This window comes from Lepisosteus platostomus, chromosome 21 (genome assembly GCF_059453375.1).
Source record: "Lepisosteus platostomus isolate fLepPlt1 chromosome 21, fLepPlt1.hap1, whole genome shotgun sequence".
In the NCBI taxonomy this organism is placed as follows: domain Eukaryota; kingdom Metazoa; phylum Chordata; class Actinopteri; order Semionotiformes; family Lepisosteidae; genus Lepisosteus; species Lepisosteus platostomus.
In genome coordinates this window covers 10,105,473-10,126,253 of record NC_142631.1, presented here as the reverse complement: position 1 = coordinate 10,126,253, position 20,781 = coordinate 10,105,473, and the positions used below count along the sequence as shown (strand labels likewise).

At 40.8% G+C, this 20,781-nt stretch overlaps 1 protein-coding gene across 5 annotated transcripts in view; it reads left to right on the top strand.

Annotated features, from left to right (window-relative positions):
* miga2 (mitoguardin 2) overlaps nt 1-20,657 on the top strand; it is a 54,488-nt gene extending 33,831 nt beyond the window's left edge. Inside the window, exons 1-17 of one of the 5 annotated variants that reach the window (XM_088615105.1) lie at nt 115-214; nt 598-694; nt 1,333-1,509; nt 2,250-2,463; nt 4,508-4,623; nt 5,906-6,026; nt 6,689-6,819; nt 7,380-7,497; nt 7,615-7,718; nt 8,170-8,282; nt 9,813-9,885; nt 10,060-10,146; nt 11,495-11,593; nt 12,433-12,567; nt 13,111-13,164; nt 13,965-14,081; nt 14,224-20,657. In XM_088615105.1, the coding sequence (XP_088471231.1) occupies nt 1,414-1,509; nt 2,250-2,463; nt 4,508-4,623; nt 5,906-6,026; nt 6,689-6,819; nt 7,380-7,497; nt 7,615-7,718; nt 8,170-8,282; nt 9,813-9,885; nt 10,060-10,146; nt 11,495-11,593; nt 12,433-12,567; nt 13,111-13,164; nt 13,965-14,081; nt 14,224-14,421 (1,776 nt within the window). In that variant the 5' untranslated portion in view covers nt 115-214; nt 598-694; nt 1,333-1,413 and the 3' untranslated portion in view covers nt 14,422-20,657. The other 4 variants (XM_088615102.1, XM_088615104.1, XM_088615103.1 and 1 more) reach the window with 4 other exon arrangements.
* Nucleotides 20,658-20,781: the final 124 nt, after the last annotated feature.

Genomic DNA, 20,781 nt, shown 5'->3' with positions numbered 1-20,781 from the left:
GCCTGTAAACCAGGAAGTGAATGCCGGTGTTTGACGTGATCGAACAGGCTATTAGCTCCTCCCCTCTGCTTTCGCATTGGCTACCAGTACGGTTCTGTGCTGGCGTCTCATGAACCAGTTGCTCGTACAAACGTCAAACTAAGATGAAATCCTGCCTACAGAGCATCATGCTAGTGTGAGCCCAAAGGAGAAAATGCCCTTCTGTAGAAGCAGAGTGAGTGCTTGAATAGAATTTATTCTCTCCTAGTGTAAGGTTACTTTTGAGTGTGGCTGTCTTTACAGTTTGTGTATATCACTTTCTTATAAGTACAAATGACTTGAACCCGTAAAAATAGAGGTACACAATATAGGAAATACAATACATTCCAATGTCTCAGCCAGGAAAGGACAGTACTGAATCCGAAATTGTCAGGTTAAGGAAATTCCTCGTCAAAAATCAGGAAAAGACTTCCGACACATATCTGCAATACGAAAGCGAAACGTGGCTTTATTATTTACAACTGTGTTTACTTCTGCATTGATATTTTAAACTGATACTTCGCGCTACTGTGTAGGAATTGGTTTGACATGTATTTCTAATACATGCACGTTTAACAGCTGCGAAAGTGAAGAGGAGTTCATTTTCTCGTGGAACATCTGGCTCATACTTTGTCGGATGCAAGGGTGGTATTCAATTACTTTAACTGATCTTTAGGTAGGAGGTTCGTTTTTTTCTGCTGTCTCTGACCCGCAGATGTTTAATACAAAGATGCAGCACAGTTGACTTCATTTCACTTGATTCTCATGTGTTGTTGTTTGTTTGCTTATTTACGTGTGTGTAAGGATTTAAAGTCTCTCTTCAAGTCTACTTGAAATCTTTCTACGTCTTTTTTTTTTAAATCGCCGGTTGCATTTCTTTCAGCTGTTAAATTTTAATGGGTGTTTTTTCTTAACTCACATATGATTTTGTAAGTTTTGGAATTCTCCGCCTATGTAATTAGCATTCTCTGGAAATTATTTTGTCAGGACAAACTGGATAATTACTCCTTGTGCCTGGCTTCTATTATAAGATTAATGATGCACAAAGTACCATTAAAAATGTATCTACTAAGGAAAGAAATTCTTGATATGATAGTGTTAGTTATACATGGACTTGTAGGAAAGTTCAGAATAAAAAAAATAATTAAAGGAAAAAAAGGAGTAGAAATACGAAATTACACGAATAGAACGCTGAAAAAAATGAAAACTGTTTTTCCCATCTGTAACCCTTCGCCAAGCCGTTAAGAGATTATGTGAGAGTGCAAGACCCTTAAGCAGATTCCTGGCCTTGTTTTCGGATTTCTCTCGGGATAGGGTTTGGGAAATGCCCAGTAAAGGCAGCTGAGTGCACACAGCTCCTGGGTGCTGATCTGCTGTGGACGTTCGAAGGCGGACATGTCGATGAGGAGGACAGAAGGCGTCTCGGTGATACAGGCCTTGGCCATGACTGTGGCCGAGATCCCTATGTTCCTTTACTCTACCTTTGGGCAGGTAAACCTTATTTGAGCGCTCTTGGTGGGACAGGGCAGGCTTAGTAATTTCAAGGCTGTAGTTGAGAAATTAAACTGGACAAGACAAGATGGGCACTTCATGGTAACTGATTGACTTGTATTGTGTGTATGGTAATGAGCTCAATGTTAATAAGATACAGTTCAGTGAGGTGAAATGTTTTATTTCACTGCATATCTGAGCTTTCAAAATAAGAGAGGTTTTGGAGCAAATGTCTCATGGACCTGTCTCTGGCCTGACTATCTTTACAATGAGTTATTAATTGAAGACAAAAAGCAATTGATTCATCTTTATTCAGTGGGAGTGCACCTCTCATTAGTAGGGCTAGTGGGGAAACGTTTCAGCCTGTATTTGTGGAATGTGAGAGAAAAATCGGAAGTCTGGTAAGGTTTATGGGAAGTGTGGTCAAAATAATAGTTTCTCATGATAGAGAATAATTGGATTGCTACTATAGCAGACCATGCTATAGTACAGGTGTTTTCAGATAGGCAGCATACACACGTTTGTTTGCGCTCTGTGCTAGTGTGTAGTTTGAGGAAGGTTTTTAGAGGCACTTTTTATTGAGGGTACAGAACCAAGTATATTTCCTTAAGCTGTTCCCCATAAAATAAGGTGTTTCGAAAATGCGAAGCTTCACATTGATTCCCGTGATACTGTGGTGTATGATTTAGTGGTGAAGTACAGTTCAGACATGAGGCTCTTATGCATTGCGTCTTTCTTAGTCCATTTTCTCCCAGCTGCGCCTCTCCCCCAGCCTGAAGAAGGTCCTGTTTGCCACAGCCCTGGGCAGTGTAGCCCTGGCCCTCACAGCCCATCACCTGAAGAGACGTGGCCATAAGAGGAAGAAGATAACCCAGGGGAAGGATGTACCGAAACAGACAAACGTACCCGAGTCCCTACTGGGCAATGGGCGGCGCCAGTCATCCCTCAAGAAAGGTGAGCAAGAAGTGCGACCATCGCTCGTGCCCTCACCACTCCACCCCACCGGTTCGTCCCGCAACACCTGGGCAGGAACCCGGGTCTGCGGTGTAACGCAACAGGGTACCAGCCGAGTGAGCTAAAGGAGACCTCCCTCAACCCTCAACCCTCAACCCAGGCGGCTGAGGTCCCTGCTACGCGCAGGCAGGGCGATGACGTCTCCGTGCCCAAACGAGCTCCGCTACAGAAGCACATCCTAGAGAAAGATGAGAGAATACCAGATCATGTGCACACTATGGGCTCTAGAGTGGCTCAGCTGGTTAAGGTGCTCGCTCAGAGCACGGATCAAGCTTTGTGATCTAGTTTCAAGTTTGAGCTTGGGTCATGTCACGAGCCGTCCGTAACTGGGATTTTCCCAAGTGGCAGCGCATATTTAGCTTGGCACTGTCGGGTGTAGGATCTTGGGTGGGATCTTGGATCCTAGCTCTATGAGTTGCTGTGAGAAGGAGTCTAGCCTCTTGTCCAGTTGGTGCTGGACCTCTTGCATGTCACTGCAGAGCTTGCACCGCAAAAGACTCAATGGATGAACAGGTAGGAGGAGCTTGTCTGCACTTCCTCATTGTCCCAGTGTGGCCACAGGCGTCCATTCTGTGAGCTGAGATGTAAAGACATAATTGGCAATAATAAAGTAAAAGGTATGTAGTAAAGTGTAATTGTCTCTTCTAAATTTACAAAATGCACAAATGACTTGATATTGTTCACCTCTGAAACTTACAATTCTTGACTGTACAGTTTGTTGCACCAAGATGAGTGTTATTGATGAGAGCCTTCTCATTGCATCCATCTATATTTCTTCCTGTTTTTCAATTGTCTCACATACAGTTAATGAAGACTATTTCTAAAGTTTAAGTGTCTGGGGTTATGTGTAGTTGGATTGAAACATGGTTAATATACAAAACAATTAGTACATTGGACAGAAATTAAGAATGATAATAACGACCCCACAGAATTGCTAGAGTGCTAAACTAACATACTATGAAATAATCTGTGGGCTAGAAAGAAAACAGAAGAATCAGCGATACTTTTTTTAAGGAAACGCTCAGAAACTGTACACTTTGTTATCTGACTTACTTGATGGCAAAAAACTTAACAATAATCAAAGCTACGTGTGAAAGGAAGTCACTCAAGCAAATCAGCAAGGTGGGCTGTTAGTTGATTACTGTTCCAAGGTCTTGAAAGACCCAGGGAAACCATTTCAATAGCATAGCTGGGCAGTTTGTTCTAAATCCCCTCAGCCACTTGTGTAAAGGTCCTGATTTCTGTTTTATGAACTCTTACTTAACAGTACTGTTGGAAAACTATTACTCCTCTTATTACTGGCAAAGTGAATGTCTGACTGTTCTCAGGCACAGCATCCAGGGTTTATTAAAAAAAACATGTTACTGCTCTTTTTTATGCTTTTAACTTGTTTTCAGTGCCAGATGCACTCTGTAAAAGTGGTGAATAAAGTATCACTGCATAAATGCAAGGTGGGGGATATAAGCATGGATAATTTACCCATGAAAAGGATATAGGTGTTTATGCTGATGCATTGCTTTTCTATATACAGCTAGGGAAAACAATAAAATAGGCAACCATTAGGTTAGAATATAAAAAGTAGCTAAAAAGCATAGAATTTACATCAAATGGTTTAATGAGCAATTATATTAAAATTGTACTTGGAAGAGTAAGGTGTACTTCCAGAGTGCTCCAGGTCCGGTCCAGTCCTGCCAGGTCTCTGCAGAGACCATCAGGAGGGCCTCTTCTGTTCATAGTGGAGAAGGAAAAGAAAAGACAGGGAAAGGGGGCTGGGCTAACTACTGGGAGATTTAAAAGTACTAGAATTGAATTGCTTGTGGGATCTATGGAATCAGACATAGCAGATTTGATTGCCGAAATAATCCCCAAGCATTTCGACGTGATTGCACTGGTGGAGGATTCACAGATGGAAATCGCATGAGTTAGGGACACGCGACCCACACTGATGATAACAATAAATGCCCTTGTGCTTTGTCGTTGTCAGCCCCGTACCCTGGCCGGAGGGTAACGAGCCCCAGCAGCCGCAGTAATGACACCCTGAGTGGCATCTCCTCTATTGCTCCTAGCAAGCATTCCAGCTCCTCACACAGCCTGGCCTCGGTAAGACTGGACACAGGGCTGTCCCAGGCGCTAGCCACCCTGCTGGGATGAGGGCAGTTTCTTTCACAGGATGAGCACATTCCTCTTGGAGAGGGCAGCTTCATTCATAAATAACGCTAATTGTTCGTATTTGTGCCCTGCGTTCCATTCCCAAAAGATTCCCAAGCTCTTTACTTCTTGAAAGGGAGCCTCTTTGAAGTGCAGGACTTGCCTAGGTCACATTGTGGACATTGTGCATCTTCACTACACAGCAGATAAGGTGCAGAAGCTACATCAGAGGTTATATTAAGGGGAAGATTTTGCCAGGACAACAGGATTAACACCCCTTTTCTTATTAGTGCCACGGGATCCTTAGTGACAAAGTGGTGGGAACCTTGATTTAGCACTGCATCCACAGAACAGCTTCCCTGGTCACCACCATACTTGGACATTGGTTTGCACATTCTTGTACAGAGGCAGGAGCACCACCTTGTGGTCTACCAACACTGTATATAACAGCAACCTGAATTTGTTTATAGGTCTACCATCTCAGTACTGATCAGGCTTAGGTCAGTACTTAGCTCCTGAGACCCCATGAGCTCAGGCAAAAGGTGGTAATGGTGCCAGTGATGGCATTCTTCCTGAGTGTGGGTTGAACTCTGTGGCCCTGCCACCTGTGTTTCCAGCCTGGATCATGTCACTAACAGCCTGTGACCGGGAGTCCTCGAACAGGACCTGCATTCCTGCTGGAATAGAGCTACCAGAGAGAGTTCGCTCAGTGAACCGGTGACTTTGGGCTTACAGAAACGTCAGTGCAAGGAGAAATTGGAGTGCTATAGAGTATTATCTGGGTGAACAGTGCATCAAAAAGGCGAATGTCCTTAAGTGTGGGAAGTGTAGAGCAGCCCACTTGTTTGAAAACCTCTCAATTGCAGTGTTAATCAGCGTGTGGAGCATGTCAAGGAACAAGTAAAGGTTTATTCCATGCTGAAAAGAAAAGAGACACAATGTTTTGGCTGTGGATCCTTCTTCAGGTGGGGAATGTCTATTTAAATAGCACACTACAGTATTCCTGTTCACTTTGTGAGGTCCTTAGGATGTTAGGAAACTAGATCCTTTAATTGTCGCAATATAAGGAATAATCTGTGCTCAGAGCCTGCCTCCATTCAGTGTTTGAAAATGCTGCTGCCATTGCACAGGGCTTTGCTGGCATTGGCGTATGTGGTATGGGCTATGCATGGGCTTAGGGATCCCAGTGTTGTCTTTTCTCAGTCGCTGTTTCTTCACGAATGTTTGATCGCAGGTGCGCGTTCCGCCCTCGCCGAACCAAGCAACCAACCCTGCAGCACCTTGGGAAGCAGAGGCAGTAGAGGAAGAGTCTGGCATGGCCGAAGATTCCAATGCAGAGAATCTCTACATCATGGGTAAGAAGGAGTCAGCTCTGTGCCAAGGACCCCTGGTGTGCGGAAATATGGAAGAACTTAATGTGCTATTGTAAGAATATGTTTAATAATATTTCTGTATTTATCTGCAGTGAGATAAGTTTCAATGTTACAATGTTGTGTCTCAAGAGCTTATAATTCTACTCATACCATCACGGTTTATTAAGAGCAAATGGGAAAAAGTGTTGGCTATTTTCAGTAGCTTTGGTGCACCAACACAGGATCATCTGAATCTAATAGGAATTAATATGGATCCTGCAGTTGTGTTGTCGATTTGTCTGGAAGCAGAAAACCTTGTTTATTCAAACTTCATAGGCTCCTGCTAAAAATAGTGTGGCACCACACTGATCCCCTTTCATTTCCTCCTCTGCTGATATTCACCTGCATTGATTTCAGATTTATTTCATAACAACATGATTTGTGCCTAAATCAGTTTGAGGGAGCTTGTGAGTGTCTGAGGGATTGGACGACGTATGCAGTGCACTGTGTGAATGCTCAAGGCAGGACTTTTTGAGCATGTACTTTTCATGTTCCTTCTGGCATTGATCGTAAGTCTTTGGCATTGAGCTGCCCTCAGCTGCTGGAAAAGAAAAGATTTGTCCACACAGATCTGCGCCAACCCTACGTTTCCTTTTTCCTTGCAGGGATGGAGCTCTTTGAGGAAGCCCTGCAGAAATGGGAGCTAGCCCTCAACGTTCGGCACCGACGCCGATCAGAGGCGACAGGCAGCAGTAGCCTGGTCCTTCAGGGAGCATCAGCAGCAGAAAAGCCTGAGGTGCTCTTCTTCCCAGTTCTTGTCCTCCCAGAGCTTTGCCAGTGGAGCTCAGCCAGATCTCATCTTGCAGATAGCATGAATCAAATAATTGGGCTTCCTTAATGCAGTGTTTCGCCCTGGGAATTGTATTGTGTTTGTATAGTGTAAAAGGATTGTTTCAGTACTTTTGTGTTGTAGTTAGAAAGGAGAACTGCATGAAAGTATAGAAGGAAAAAGCAGAGGTGAATTCCATGCTTAGGAGAAAATGATGGAGTGAAACGCTCAAGGTTTTGATTGTGGAGCCTTCTTTCAGTGTGTAGAGGGGAGAGAGGGAGAGCAAAAAGTCTGGGAAAGAGGCATGGTGAAGAAGACAAAAGAAAAGGTGAGATTGGCTGGAAAATGGGGCTCTGTGGGACACTCCACTGTCTCCCCGTTTACCACCCGTCTCCTTCTGTCCCCTGTTTTACTGCCACTCTCCCCTTTTCAGAGTTTCCCTCTCCTGAAAGCGCATCCATGAAGGAAAAACACTTCTCCTTCATACTTGACAGAGTTTTTTTTTCTCCATTTTCCCCTTTTCCCAGTCCGAGCCAAGGAACAATGTGTTTGCCGAAAAGCTGGAGACCCTCCTTCACCGAGCATATCACCTCCAGGAGGAGTTTGGGAGCACCATCCCCCCGGACAGTCTGCTGCCTGACTTTGGTAAGTCACGTCCCGAAGAGGGTGAAGCTTGACAATTTCTGGACCCTGCCAAACTGTTAAAAGAAGAGAAGAAGTTTGCTCAGGTTCGCTCTCAATTCCTGTGGTTGTGGTTGACAGAGAGTGAGGGAACACTTATCCTGCCCAATGAGAGTTCACATAGGCTGCCCATGGACGATGGCGCCAGTATCACCTCAGATGACTCTTTCTTCTCAGCGGCCGAAGTGAGTTTCCTTCTTCCGCCTTCTAACATTAACATTTAACAGTCTGGCTGTATTTCATTTTCCCTTGTGTGCTTTTCTCATTTTCTCCTGTTGATGTGCAGCAGATGGAAATGTTGTCATCTGTGCAGATCTCAGAAAAGTGGGTTCTGTGAGATCTTTAGCATGAATGAATCAAACTGCTGTAAAAGTCAATTTGTATGTGTTTGCTGAGGTTGTCAGAGGTTGTCATGTAATAATTCAAACATGTATTCCATAATACCCACACCTTCTTTTTTTGTCTTTCATTTCATATTAATATAGTGATACTGGGACATTAGTCCCTGCACTGATTTTATGACCCTCCATGTTAGAATCATTCAGATTTGTTCCATGCCTGTGTTAGACATGACAGAACCCGTCCTTGCTGTGAGTCTGGTTCTCGGCTGACCCTGCCCACTGTCTATCCCTGCAGCTCTTTGATACCATGTCTTTTGACGAAGTATACCGGCCCTCGAGGTTGGCAGCGCTGTATGAGGAGGCTCTGGCTCTTGTGAAAGAGGGAAAGGTGTCCTGCAGAACACTAAGGTGAGAGAAGAGGCTGGAGTACTGGTGCCCTATGCGGAATTAGAAGCAATTCCTGCTGTAATCTTTTGGCTTGCATTTTTACAAACTAAAAGTGGTTATTTATTGTCCATTTCAGGACTGACCCTTATGCTACTAATACATATAGCTAAAACGGAAAAAGATCGGTCTGGCTGTATATGCATATACAGGCACAACTTGTAAATGATAATGATGTTATCCAGTCAGTCCGATCCGACTCTCGATGATTCTATAGGCCATCTCTCGCCACACTTTCCGGTCTTGGACTTTCCCTTTCAGCTGTTCTATGCCTAAGCCTAAAAGTGTCCGTTTTGATGGCGTCGAGCCACCTAGATCTTTGGCAGCCTCGTCTTCTTCTTCCACTGACCATTCCAAGCATCATTGCTTTCTCCAATTAATCTGATCGCATCACGTGACCAAAATAAGTAAGCCGGAGTCTGGTGATCTTTCCCTCAAGCGAAATTTCTGGCTTGATGCATTCCACAACCTCTTTATTGGTGACCTTTGCTGTCCATGGCATCCATAACAGTCTTCTCCAGCACCATAGCTCGAAAGCATCCATTCTCTTTCGGTCAGCTTTTTTCAGGGTCCAGCTTTCACACCCATACATTGCATTGATATGGGGAACACAATAGCATGGACCATTTTGCATTTGGTTGTGAGGCTGATGTCTTTGCTCTTCCAGATTTGGTGCATGCTCAGCATCGCACTACGTAGCAACTTGTAAATACACGTGTGTAAATGAGCATCTCTGTAGCAATAAAACAGCTCAGGTTAAATATTCTCAACTGTCGATACCTTGATCTTCTAAAGATGAAATATTTTACCTGTGGTATGATTGCTATGCCCATGTAATTGTCTGTCATGGGGAAGATAACTCTCAAGACATGGGAATACTGGAAATATTGACCATTATTCACTATAGCTGTTGTAGAGGCAGATTAATCACCTTTCACCCCCCAGTCTTTACGTGGAGTGATTACTTCCCAGCAAACTACCTTAGAACCTCAAAGTTTTACCATACATTAGAGCCTCAGAGGTATAGAATACAAGTTTTCTGCATCTTATATAAATTTCTCATTTACCTGAATTCCTGCTACCAGTTTTTGGTCATCTTCCAGCTTCTCTGATCTGACCTCTGACTTGACACCTGGGAATGCTTATTTCTGATGTCCGTCTGGGTTCAAGCGCTCTTTGATCCTTTCTCCGAGTCAAAAACTTTTACCACAAAGCTGAACCCTCTGTCTCCTATAACACCATAGTTCATTGTGGAATCTAGGGGCTTCCTGTGAACAACAACTAAACTGTTTTGGTATTTGTGGGTGCAGTAGGTTAACCAAATGAGAATCATTCTTCTTGTTAGCATTGAGCTAGTAACAGAGAAGTATAAGAATGCTTCTGAGCACAGTTCTCAAGGTCTAGATTAGTCTGAGGACTAGTCTGAGAGACGCTGAACATCTGCAGCCTTACCACATGTGCTCTGTGTTTACTCTCCTGTTTTCTCTTTTCTAGAACAGAGCTCTTAGAGTGCTACAGTGACCAAGATTTTTTGGCAAAGCTGCACTGTGTGAGACAGGCCTTTGAGGTATGGTTTTGATATAACGCTCATATTGTTTCAGAATGTTAGGATATCACTGGCGATACTCACAGCCTTCCTCGCGTCACTCTGTTAACTCAGCGTATGTAGCAACAGTACTGCTTACTCTGCTTTCCTTCTCCTTAAAAATGTGTTGCCATTACTGTGACCCCTCTTTTGCAGTTGGTATTGCTGGAGGAAAACCAGCAGGTGTTCTTCAGTGAGATTGGGAAACAGATGATTACAGGGCTCATGGCCAAGGCTAACAAGGTGAAACTCTTAAATCTTACATCATGGTTGGATGCCATGTGATTGCTATAATAATAATAATAATAATAATAATAATAATAATAATAATAATAATAAACTTTATTTTAAATAGTGCCTTCAAAGGTGGCTTCTCAAAGCGCTTTACAGAATGAGAACAACAATAAATAAAAAGAATACACAAGATAAAACACAATTACAATATACAGAGGAGACCGTGGATGGTGGTACTAGGAAAAGCAGAGGGGTGAAGAATAGAACCAGTTAAGTAAAGGCTCTTCTAAAGAAGAAGGTTTTGAGTCTGCATTTGAAGGAGTTTAGAGAAGGTGACGTTTTGATATCCTTGGGCAGAGAGGTCCAGAGCTTGGGGGCATAACAGGAGAACGCCTCGTCACCCATCGCATGTAGATGGGCTTGAGGGACAGTTAGGAGACCAGAATTAGAAGAGCGAAGGTTGTGAGATGAGGAGTAAGGCGATAATAGTTCAGACAGGTACTGAGGTGCCAAGCCATGCAGAGCCTTATAGGTGAACAGGAGGATTTTAAAGTCCACACGGAATTTGACAGGAAGCCAGTGCAAGGACTCCAGGATAGGAGTAATGTGATCACTTGCAGGATACTGGCTGCTGAATTTTGGACATACTGCAGTTTGTTCAAACTATAGGTTGTTCAGCATGCTGTGAAACCCAGTCGGCATAATCTTTGTTTAATAAGCACCTGCAAGAATGTCAGATTATATGTTGCGTTGAGGGTGATGCAAGCTCACCATGACCACCACAGGGTAAACACATCCTGACTGGTAAATGTTGAGTTGAAAATAAACTCTTGTCTGCACCATGTATCCTTATTGTTCACATTTCGGTATTACGGTCAAGCCTGCTTTCTCGCCAACAAAGAAGGCAGTATAGAAAAACAGATTTAGTACTGCAGGCATTGTCTTCATCCTCTTAAATCTTAAGAATTGCACCCTCAATTTGTTGCTGGTTTTCGTTCATGAAATAATTCGTAATAAATCCTTGCGTTTTTGGAGTGCTTCCCATACCAGAGGAAGCCCAAAAGCACTACAACTTCTGCTTGAGATCAGCACGCATCTCCTGTAGGTGACCTGCGGGGGCCATTATGTGTCAACAGCTCCGCTATATTTTGAGTAAAGGTTTCTGAATATTCTGGGTTTTGTAGTTAAGTCCCAAAACACTTATTGGAAAAAGAAACATTTTATAATTGGCATGCTTTTGCATTATATACAGTATATAGCATAGCACCAGGATTGCCTTCCTAGATCTACATAGATTTTGGCAACTTAAACATTCAACATTTAGCACTGAAACACTAAAGGTCTTTTCCTCCTTCAGAGTCCAAAGGGATTTCTGGAAAGCTATGAAGAAATGCTGCGTTATACACAGAGGGAGGAGACTTGGCCAACAACCAAGATGGAGCTAGAAGGACGAGGAGTGAGGCTCTTTCTAAAATCCCTTTGCCTTACTGCTGACATGGTGATCCGTTTATACTGGTATAAAAGCACAGAGCTGTTAAAATTCAAGGAGCATCCCAGTGTTTTTAATGTCAGTGCTAATGGAAGAAAAGCAACATGTCAGCAATGTGGTTCTGTCACTATAAAATGTGCTTGTTTTGTGGAATCCATTACAAATTCATTACCCGTGATGCTAAGATCTTTCTACCAGGAGGCAAGAGTGGTAATGAATTCTATAAAGTGGGATTTTGAAATGACTGTTCATTTCTGTCTTCAGAATGCAGTACCTAAAAATTACTAAAGTCAGATAATTCTGTTCTAGTATGATCCAAATGGTCAGATTTCTATAACTTGCAGGGGGATTTTGCTTATGTTACTCTTAAAAGGGTACTTACAGTTAGTTATTTAAAATTAAAGAACACACCAATTAATCATCAACATAAAAAGTTATTTTTTGAAAGATGTGTGGTAAGAAGTTTGCATCCGCTAACTTAAGTTCCAGTACAGCTTGCTGTGCAGGGCGAGGAAATGAATGTTAATGGGTGAGTGGTGTGAAGCAGTGGTTAGGGTTCTGGACGTGTGACTGGAAGGTTGTGGGATCAATTCCCAAATGAGACATTTCTGTTGTATCCGTGAGCAAGGTACTGCATTGGAATTCTTCCAGTAAAGAATAAAAAGTGCTTGGCTGTATATAAATGGGTGCAAATGTGAATTGTTTTGGACAAAAGCCTCAGATGAATGAGTAAATAACCATCTCCAATTTCTTTCTGGTGTTAGTTGAGTGTTTGGGCCACCCCCTGATTCCTGTCTCTCACTCAGGTGGTGTGTATGAATTTCTTTGACATTGTGCTGGACTTCATCTTGATGGATGCCTTCGAAGATTTGGAGAGCCCACCGTCATCTGTAGTGGCTGTGCTACGTAATCGCTGGCTTTCGGACAGTTTCAAAGAGACGGTGAGCTCTCTCTGGTGTGAAGAATTGGAGACACTGGAAAGTCTGTGGAATATTCTACTGAAATAATAATGATAAATCCCACGTGTCAGCAGCTCCGCTATATTTTGAGTAAAGGTTTCTGAATATTCTGGGTTTTGTAGATAAGTCTTAAAAGACTTTTTGGAAAAAGAAACATTTTATAAGTGGCATATTTCTGTGTTTGCATTTCATTACATGGCCTTTTATTTCTGTTGTTGTTTTTTTCTTTTGTCCTTTTTGCTAACGTTCTTTCTTCAGTATCCTCAGTTTCTTGGAAAAGAGACTGCTCTAAGGTTTGAGTTTGCTCCTTAATATTTTAGAATCTAGAAGATTTTCTTTTCCTTTCATGTGTTTTCAATGTGTTCTAAGTGCACATGAGAAAAGATTGATATTTTTAATCCCAGTAATATGTTTTTTCATGTTATATTTAAAATGGCAAACTTTAACACAGATAGCCTTAATGCCAGTAATACAGTGAAAAATATGTAGAGAATTATCTTCAGGCTATGATTTTTACTTCTGCAGGCTCTGGCCACAGCTTGTTGGTCTGTTCTCAAAGCCAAAAGGCGTCTGCTCATGGTAAGTGCAATTGAAAACCGCTTGCTTGTGTGTGCAGTGCTGAGCTGTGTTTTTATGATCAAAGGTGATTGCTAACTTACTTTACAGTCAGGATCATTACCATTACTTATACTGGGATTCTGTTCATCCATACAAATTGGTCTTTACGTCTTAATTAGACTATAAAATATATATCTATAGCAAGGCCATAGCTCATTTTTTTTCTACTTTAAGATGAGAAAATCACTTATGTAGCTTGTTTGCATCAAAGATTACTCTTCAAGCTCTAAACCTTTCAAAGGTACAGTATGGGTGATAATTATCGTGTAGAAGCACTGTGATACTCATGGTCCCCGCTTCGTGTTCCTACCTGTTCTCTCGACCCTCTCTTTGCTCTGTCCTTGTCTACCTTTTGTGTTTTGAACTGTGATCTACTTGGCAACGGCCTTTGCTTTGTTTCTGATCATGACTCCAGACAGTGTTTGCCTGCTTGTTGTCACCACGCCAGCCTGTGCCTGATTGCTTGCCTGCTCTGCCCTGTACTCGGGTTCGTCACACAGCCCTCGTACGCTGCTTCACTACAACCGAGGCAGCGACATTACAATACGTTATGACAGATCTCATTATCTTTCTCCTCTGGCATCACTCATTTAATAACTGCTTATTAATTTCCAGTAAATCCTATATGTGGAACTGTGAAGTTATGGACGTTCACCTAGTCTTAGAAATGCAGCCTCTTGTAGTCACACAATGATAGATTATGGGCCAGTTATTGAAAGATCTTTGAAAAATTAAATTTGGAATTTTCCCTCTTTCTTTAGGTACCAGATGGTTTCATTTCACACTTTTATTCCATCTCGGAGCATGTGAGCCCAGTTCTGGCATTTGGATTCCTGGGTCCCAGACAGCACCTGAGTGAAGTGTGCAGTATCTTCAAGGTAAGCCACATGATAGGCTGCATAGTTTTAATTATTTTGTGTTGATTCAATGATAAAACGGCTTATTAATGAAGAAGGTATATTTATTTGATGTTCTGTTTAAAGAAATGAATTTTTTTTGTTCCTTTGCTCACATTAACAGCAACAGATTGTCCAATACCTGAAGGATATGTTTGACCATGATAAAGTTCGCTTCACAACTGCGCAGTCACTGGCTGATGACATCTTGCGATTGTCCCGACGACGCAGTGAGATTCTGCTCGGATACCTGGGCATTGACAGCTTAGTGGAGCCCAATGGATCGCTGCCACTTAGCAATGGACCTTCTGAACATAACTAAGAGACGTACCTTGAACCTAATTTACAATTACTTCATTGATATCCCTGCTCATAAAGGCCTGGGAGCTGTTGTCCATCTCTCCCACATAAGTCACCACAGGTATCAGTATTCTGCTGATAATCAATCAGTCTTACTGTACCTCCATCTGCACTGTGGAAAATCAGGTCTTGCCAGGAGCAAAGAGAACTCATACACTTCACGGGATCTGTTCTCTCTTGGCCAACTGTAAATTATCCCTCTGGTACGGACTCAAGTGTTGACACTTAAGGATAAACACTGAAAGACACTGACTGTCTTTTAATCGAGCTCTTATTCAGTCCTGTGAATATGTCATCAGTCACTTGTCTGCATTTTTTAAAGATATTTTCCTACCTTAGATGGCACATCATAATTACAGAAGAGAGACTTTTGTGGTCTTCAGAATTCCAATGCAATAGGATTAAATCTGAATTTTAAAAGGTAATTTACTGAATGTGACAAATCTGGTACCTTAACCAGACCTGCTGGGAATCACTAATTGGGTTACTTGGCTTAGGTGACCTATGAATATATGTATGATCATGGCTTGCTGGGACATAGGAAGAATTTTTGCTGACATTACTCTGATGTCATTTTCAGGCAGATGGCAATCTGAGTACTGGATATACTGCAGAGACACTATGAACCTGGAATTTACAGCTTTAATCTCTTTTTACCTTCTGGATTAAGCAAAAATAGTGTTTCAAAAGGAAAAGTCTGTAAATCATGGAACTCCATGTTATGGCCAGTGTCTTGATAGAACTCTTGAAAGTAAAACCACTGATCATAAGGGATTTCGGGTGAAACCAAGCATTTCTTGTTCCGTCTTTGTCAGTCCATATTTTTTCCACACTCTTTCAGACTGAGTTCCTTTGGGTGGAAAAAGACCATCATTGTCTGAAAAGCTTATCAGCCCAGATTTTATCGTCGGAATGCTTTGAAAGATTTTTGTTCTAATTCTCTGGACTTCCCCTCTGTTGTCTGTTCAATCAAACTTGGTGTTTTGTGGTGCTCTAAAGGCCTCTTTGCATACACGAGAGAGGCAAAGAAGACTTGTGAGAGCTCAGCATGAAGAAAAAGTACCACAAAGAGATTCCTTTAGGAAGTACCAGAAACCTTCCTTAATTGCTTGCAACTAATTTAAAATTTCAAAGAAGATCCTTGTCCTTTACAACATCTCAAAGATTAACATGAAGGAATTATCTGTTTTTTCAGCTTGGCCAGAAGTTCTCTGGAGGAGAACAGTCTCGTTGCAGTTTTTGTCTGGGTAGCTCAATACAAAAGCAGATAACAGTTGTTAATAACTCTATAAAAAGATAACATTCAGCCATCAGTTACACAAAATAATTAGAATGCTTCTTTTTGTCCACAAGGAAAGATATATGCTTTTTGTTTAATGTGTTTTTTTATTAATCGTGTATCAAAGGCACATAATTGTGCACAAAGTTGATTTTTATGTTTTAGAAATGTATTTTCCTTCCAACTTTGGGTGAGTTACAAAGTTCATAATGTGGTATTTGATGTATTTTGCACTTTATCTAAAAACGACTTTTCTTTTCTCTAAAACCTACATACTGTACTGTAGTACTTTCTGTGTCATTGTTGTTGAAAGATCTGTTAGGGTTCAAACATTTCCAACACATTGTCTGCTGTTTTTGAGGTCAGAAACCTTTCCTGTCTTCTGGTAATCATGACCTTATTATTAAGCTCATGTTAAAAACCTGATACACAATTCTGAAAGTAAAAGAAAATAAATTGTGGGATCTCTATTATACAGATTGTGCCCTTTAAGTGGACCTCTGTTTAACTCTGAGGCAGCTGGCTCTTTCTCATGGAGTCTGGGGTGACATGGGGCATGAGTCACTCAATATGTTACATTAGATTCCTAGGTGCATGACCCGTGAAATAACTGGAACCCAAAGAGGTGGTAAAATGGGTCGAGTTAATTAATTAGTTTTTAAACTAATAATAATAATATTGACATCTGGCTCAGGTAGAACAAACACAAGTAACCACTGTCTTTGATCACCTGTGATGAGTGCAAACCCAAGTTCCCCATTTAATTCCTCTCACTGTAAGATGGCTTCTTAGCTGATTCGCTCCTCCTGGTTCAAGCAGTCATCTAATGTAGGGCTGTCTGATCTTGGTCCTGGAAGACTGGTGCATCTCTTGGCTTTCATTCCCACTCAGTTTTTAATAAGTTAAATCAGCTGGTTACTCACTTAATTGGATCAATTTAAACCTTCCCCAAGTTCTTCTGATTCGGCTTCTTTAAATAGCCCTAGAAGACCTGCAGACACGCCAACCTTTCAGGACTGCACAGCCCTGACTAAATACAGTCACATGCCCACTGTGTATGGCACATTCAGCTGGGCAGATCTGCTTTGGGTAGGGTGTTACTGCAATGCTAAGATTTTTGTAGAGAGAAAGCTGATTTGGAGCTTGTTTCTGTTGACAAAGCGATGAGGTCTGTCAATGTTCATTTGTTCAGGGAATATTGCAGCATTAAGGGACATATAATAAAGTAGAAACATTTTGTCCTGACAGAAGAAATGGTTTAAAAAATCCAGTAACATTTTGTTTATTTTTTTGTATCGTTTTGAAGCTAAATTTATTTTCACATATATCATGATTCTGTTTAAGTTTTGAACTGAATTTTAGTTATGAGTTTCAGAATCAAGTGACAGCTGCTGGGACATGTGATGTATTGTTCAGAAAGTAGATAGGACCTCACTACGAGTAGCACAGAAAGGAAAAAATCATGCATGGGGATCAGAAAACAGTCTCCAAATCAGTTTCAGACTGTAACTGTTTTTTGCTTGCTTTTTAATGATCAGAAACAAGTTGCAGATGAGAAAGCTTCACATGATGCTTAGGCAATCTAGATTTAAAGATTGGAGTAACAGTCTTGAAAATCTGAGCCACAGTTTTAATACTCTTGGTTAACTCAGAAATAGTGTATATTATTGTACAGCGAATCTGACTTGTTTGATTAAATCTATTTTTCCTAACAACTTTAGAGAAAGATTTACTTCATTGTAACTTTGTAACTACATGGTATCAGTGTAATGTACAGTATAGTGTTAGTTATCAGAGTAAACAGTCCAGATTTTCTTGCAAATAGTTTGTTATTGCTCAAATACAAGCACATACCCTTTTAATTTGACTTTTTTTTAGATTTTCATATGGGACGTACAACATGTAGAAAGTACTATTGAATAGCCCGTTTCAGGGGAGGACTTTCAGAAAAGCCTGCTGGATCTGAAGTGTATTGTTTAGAGGAGGCTGCCTTTGCAGGTTAATGTTTGAGCACTGTAATAACAAAGTTGTAGAAATGACTTATTCAGCATTGGATTTGTTCAGTATACAGTATATAAATCAAACTTAAGTTGACATTATGAAGGCCATTTATGGTTTTTAAATGTGTACTACTGATGTTACTTTAACCTTAGAATCCGTTATCAATGTCTTATACTTATGGTCTTCAACTCTGATCCTGCAGAGCCTCAGTACAGATCCAGTTCTATAGATTATAAACACCTTTAAGATATTTATAAATTAAGCCAATTATCTATTTAAGAGATCTCTGGTCACTGAGAGTTGAAGAGTACTCAGATTATTGTCCCACATATCTAAACGACTTAACAATTTATGGGTAGAATTAATTAGTTGATAGCAAGTAATTAACAGTTCCAAGTCTCGAGAAATATTTGGTTTTCCTTTAAAACTTGATAGCTTGTTGCTTTCCAGGAATATGATTGGAGAGGTTTAATCCTTCTGTATAACATATCACCTTGTGTGAAACTTTTTAAGCAGCTTTCTAAATATACTGTCTATATGAATGATTTAATCATCATTGTAATGGAACAAGACATACAAATAAGCTCAAAAATTGAAATAATGAGGGATACCTAATGTGTGCTGCTAAACTAATGAGAAAGGGTCTGTAAGTTCTGAGAATAAAGTATTTAAAATGGTTATAGGTACAGTTTTAATATCACTTCTCAGTGTAGTTTCCTATAATCACAATACACTTGGCTTGCTTTTCTATACTGTAAGATACATGCCTATAGCAGCAAAATAGAACTCTTCAGGATGCCTCTCTCAACTGACCTCTTTGAATGCCTTCAGGCTTTCATTGTCTGTAAACCTCACACCTTGAAGGTGAGCCTTCAAGCTTTGAAACAGGAATCGCTTAGGACCAGGTATGGACATTACATAGCTACCGGAAGTCTGCATTCACAAATGGCATCCTGGGCAACATGGATCTTGTGCACAGGGCCAGTGACTTGTACTGTGTAACACTGTCTCCTCTTGTCCTTGGATAACTTGTCCAGACCTTTCCACTGAATTAGATTATACATCCCGGTATTAATCATCATCAGAAATTCCTTCTTGACTCCTGAAAGGGGGCACTATGATCTTGTCCATTGAAGGATGAGTGTAACTTCTATGGTAATGGGAACACCTTGCAGCTTTCACTATGAGAACTCTTGTTCTGTCACTGAGATGCAGTGATAAATATCACCTGTAAATCAAGGAATATAAAAGCTGACAAGATCCCAGCGACTTGATTCCATTCTATTGGTGTTGCACCTGAAAACTGAAGTTTCACAGCCGCCAGCTTGCAGGGACTTTGGCCTTGCTGCTATCTTGCCAGTTTCTATGCGACACCCCTAGATTTTTAACTGGGAAGTTTGCGATGACATCATCATCTACCAGCTGTTCAAGAAGAGGAACAAAAAGTGACCTAGATGAGCCTCCTCTTATTTCTAACTGTTAATGTATTTTTTGGTGTAGCATGTGTCTCACTACATTTTGAAAGGAGCCAAATGCTAAGATTAAATATCTTTTCTTATGAACTTATTGACCTGCCCTCTCATCTAATCATTTCTTTGTTAAGCCCAATGTTAAACAGTCCACAACACAGCCTCTGAGACATTCTGACTTCTTCAAAGATGATTTGAAAACTATGTTCAAAAAATCATTTTTTTGTCTTTAGATTTTTCTGCTGTTTGCATAATTCCTGCATGAAGTTCAATTTACTGTACATCCCCTGGTGAATGTATTTTATCTGTTGTCAGGATGGGCCTGGGATTTATTTAAGCATTCATGTGATTTTTAGAATTGAGTGTACTGTAGTTAAAAAGGTCTTTGAAATAAGAGAAAATCTTATGGATTGAATATTGCCATCCCCGTTACTGTCTATGAGTGGCTCTTTAAATCAAACTTCAAATCAGGTTATGTGTAATGCAGAAAAACAGCCAGACTCGGTGTAAGAGTTTAAGGGTATAGGTGTTAAATATGAAAAATGCAAATGAGGGAAAAGGTGTTCAAATAACATTTTATAATTATGAATCCTTGGGTAAGAATGCTCAATGAAAAGCACAGAGTATAGTGCAAATATATTTCATTTTAAGGTAATGTAGCTTTTAAATCATTCTTTCTGCACAGACTGAAAATCATTAATCCTGTCGCACAAATCTTTCTTTGCTCCTTCTGCCAGTCATGCACAGGTCACATACCTTAACTGTTCTGTTATAAAGGAAAAGTGATTTGACCTATAATTTTCCTCATCTTATACGGAACACTTTCGCTGCAACATAAGCAACTGTTCCGTAATTGCTGTTGCAAAGTGCACGGAAACCATATTTAATTTATGTAAACAAGATGAGACAAGTTGTGAAATGTTCAGCTCTTTATGGACTTGCATGGCCTTTACGCCTGTGTTACAACTGGAAAGAATTTCCAGTGTAAAGTATCTTAGGCGATGACAATAGAAATATGGCAGATCTTAATGGTAACGAAAGTCAGACACAAAGTGGTAAAGACTCTTTCGTGTATTGCTAGCTCAGCTTCTTGCTTTATCCTTGACTATTTATATGTTTCCAAAACTATGGAAAGTATGCAAATATGATAGTGTGCAGTATTGTCTGTAAGGCTCAGAAATGCATTTGAACTGCCTGGTGCGTTTGGTCTAATCCGGTCCTAGTTATGTTGGTTCCATAAGACTGCACTAGTTAGCGCCTTTCCAATTAAGGTCATTTTAGGTGACATACAATTTTTTTCTCTACTTTTATTCCGTGCCTTTCGTGTTAGTTTTACATCTCATTTAATGTGCAAAGTTGTGCCATTTTCCTTCTCCTCTTTCTTCGTGCACTGTTTTGATATCGGTTTTTGTTGCGTTATGAAAGTTCCAATAAAATGTACCAATAATTCCAACGTGTTTTGGTCGTTTTTGTGGGCAAGGTTATCAAGGTTTGGAGCGCGGTGGTTTTACAATGATCTCCTGTCCATCTGAAAATCCCTGAAGATGTGTACTCTCTAAAACACGGTCTTAAA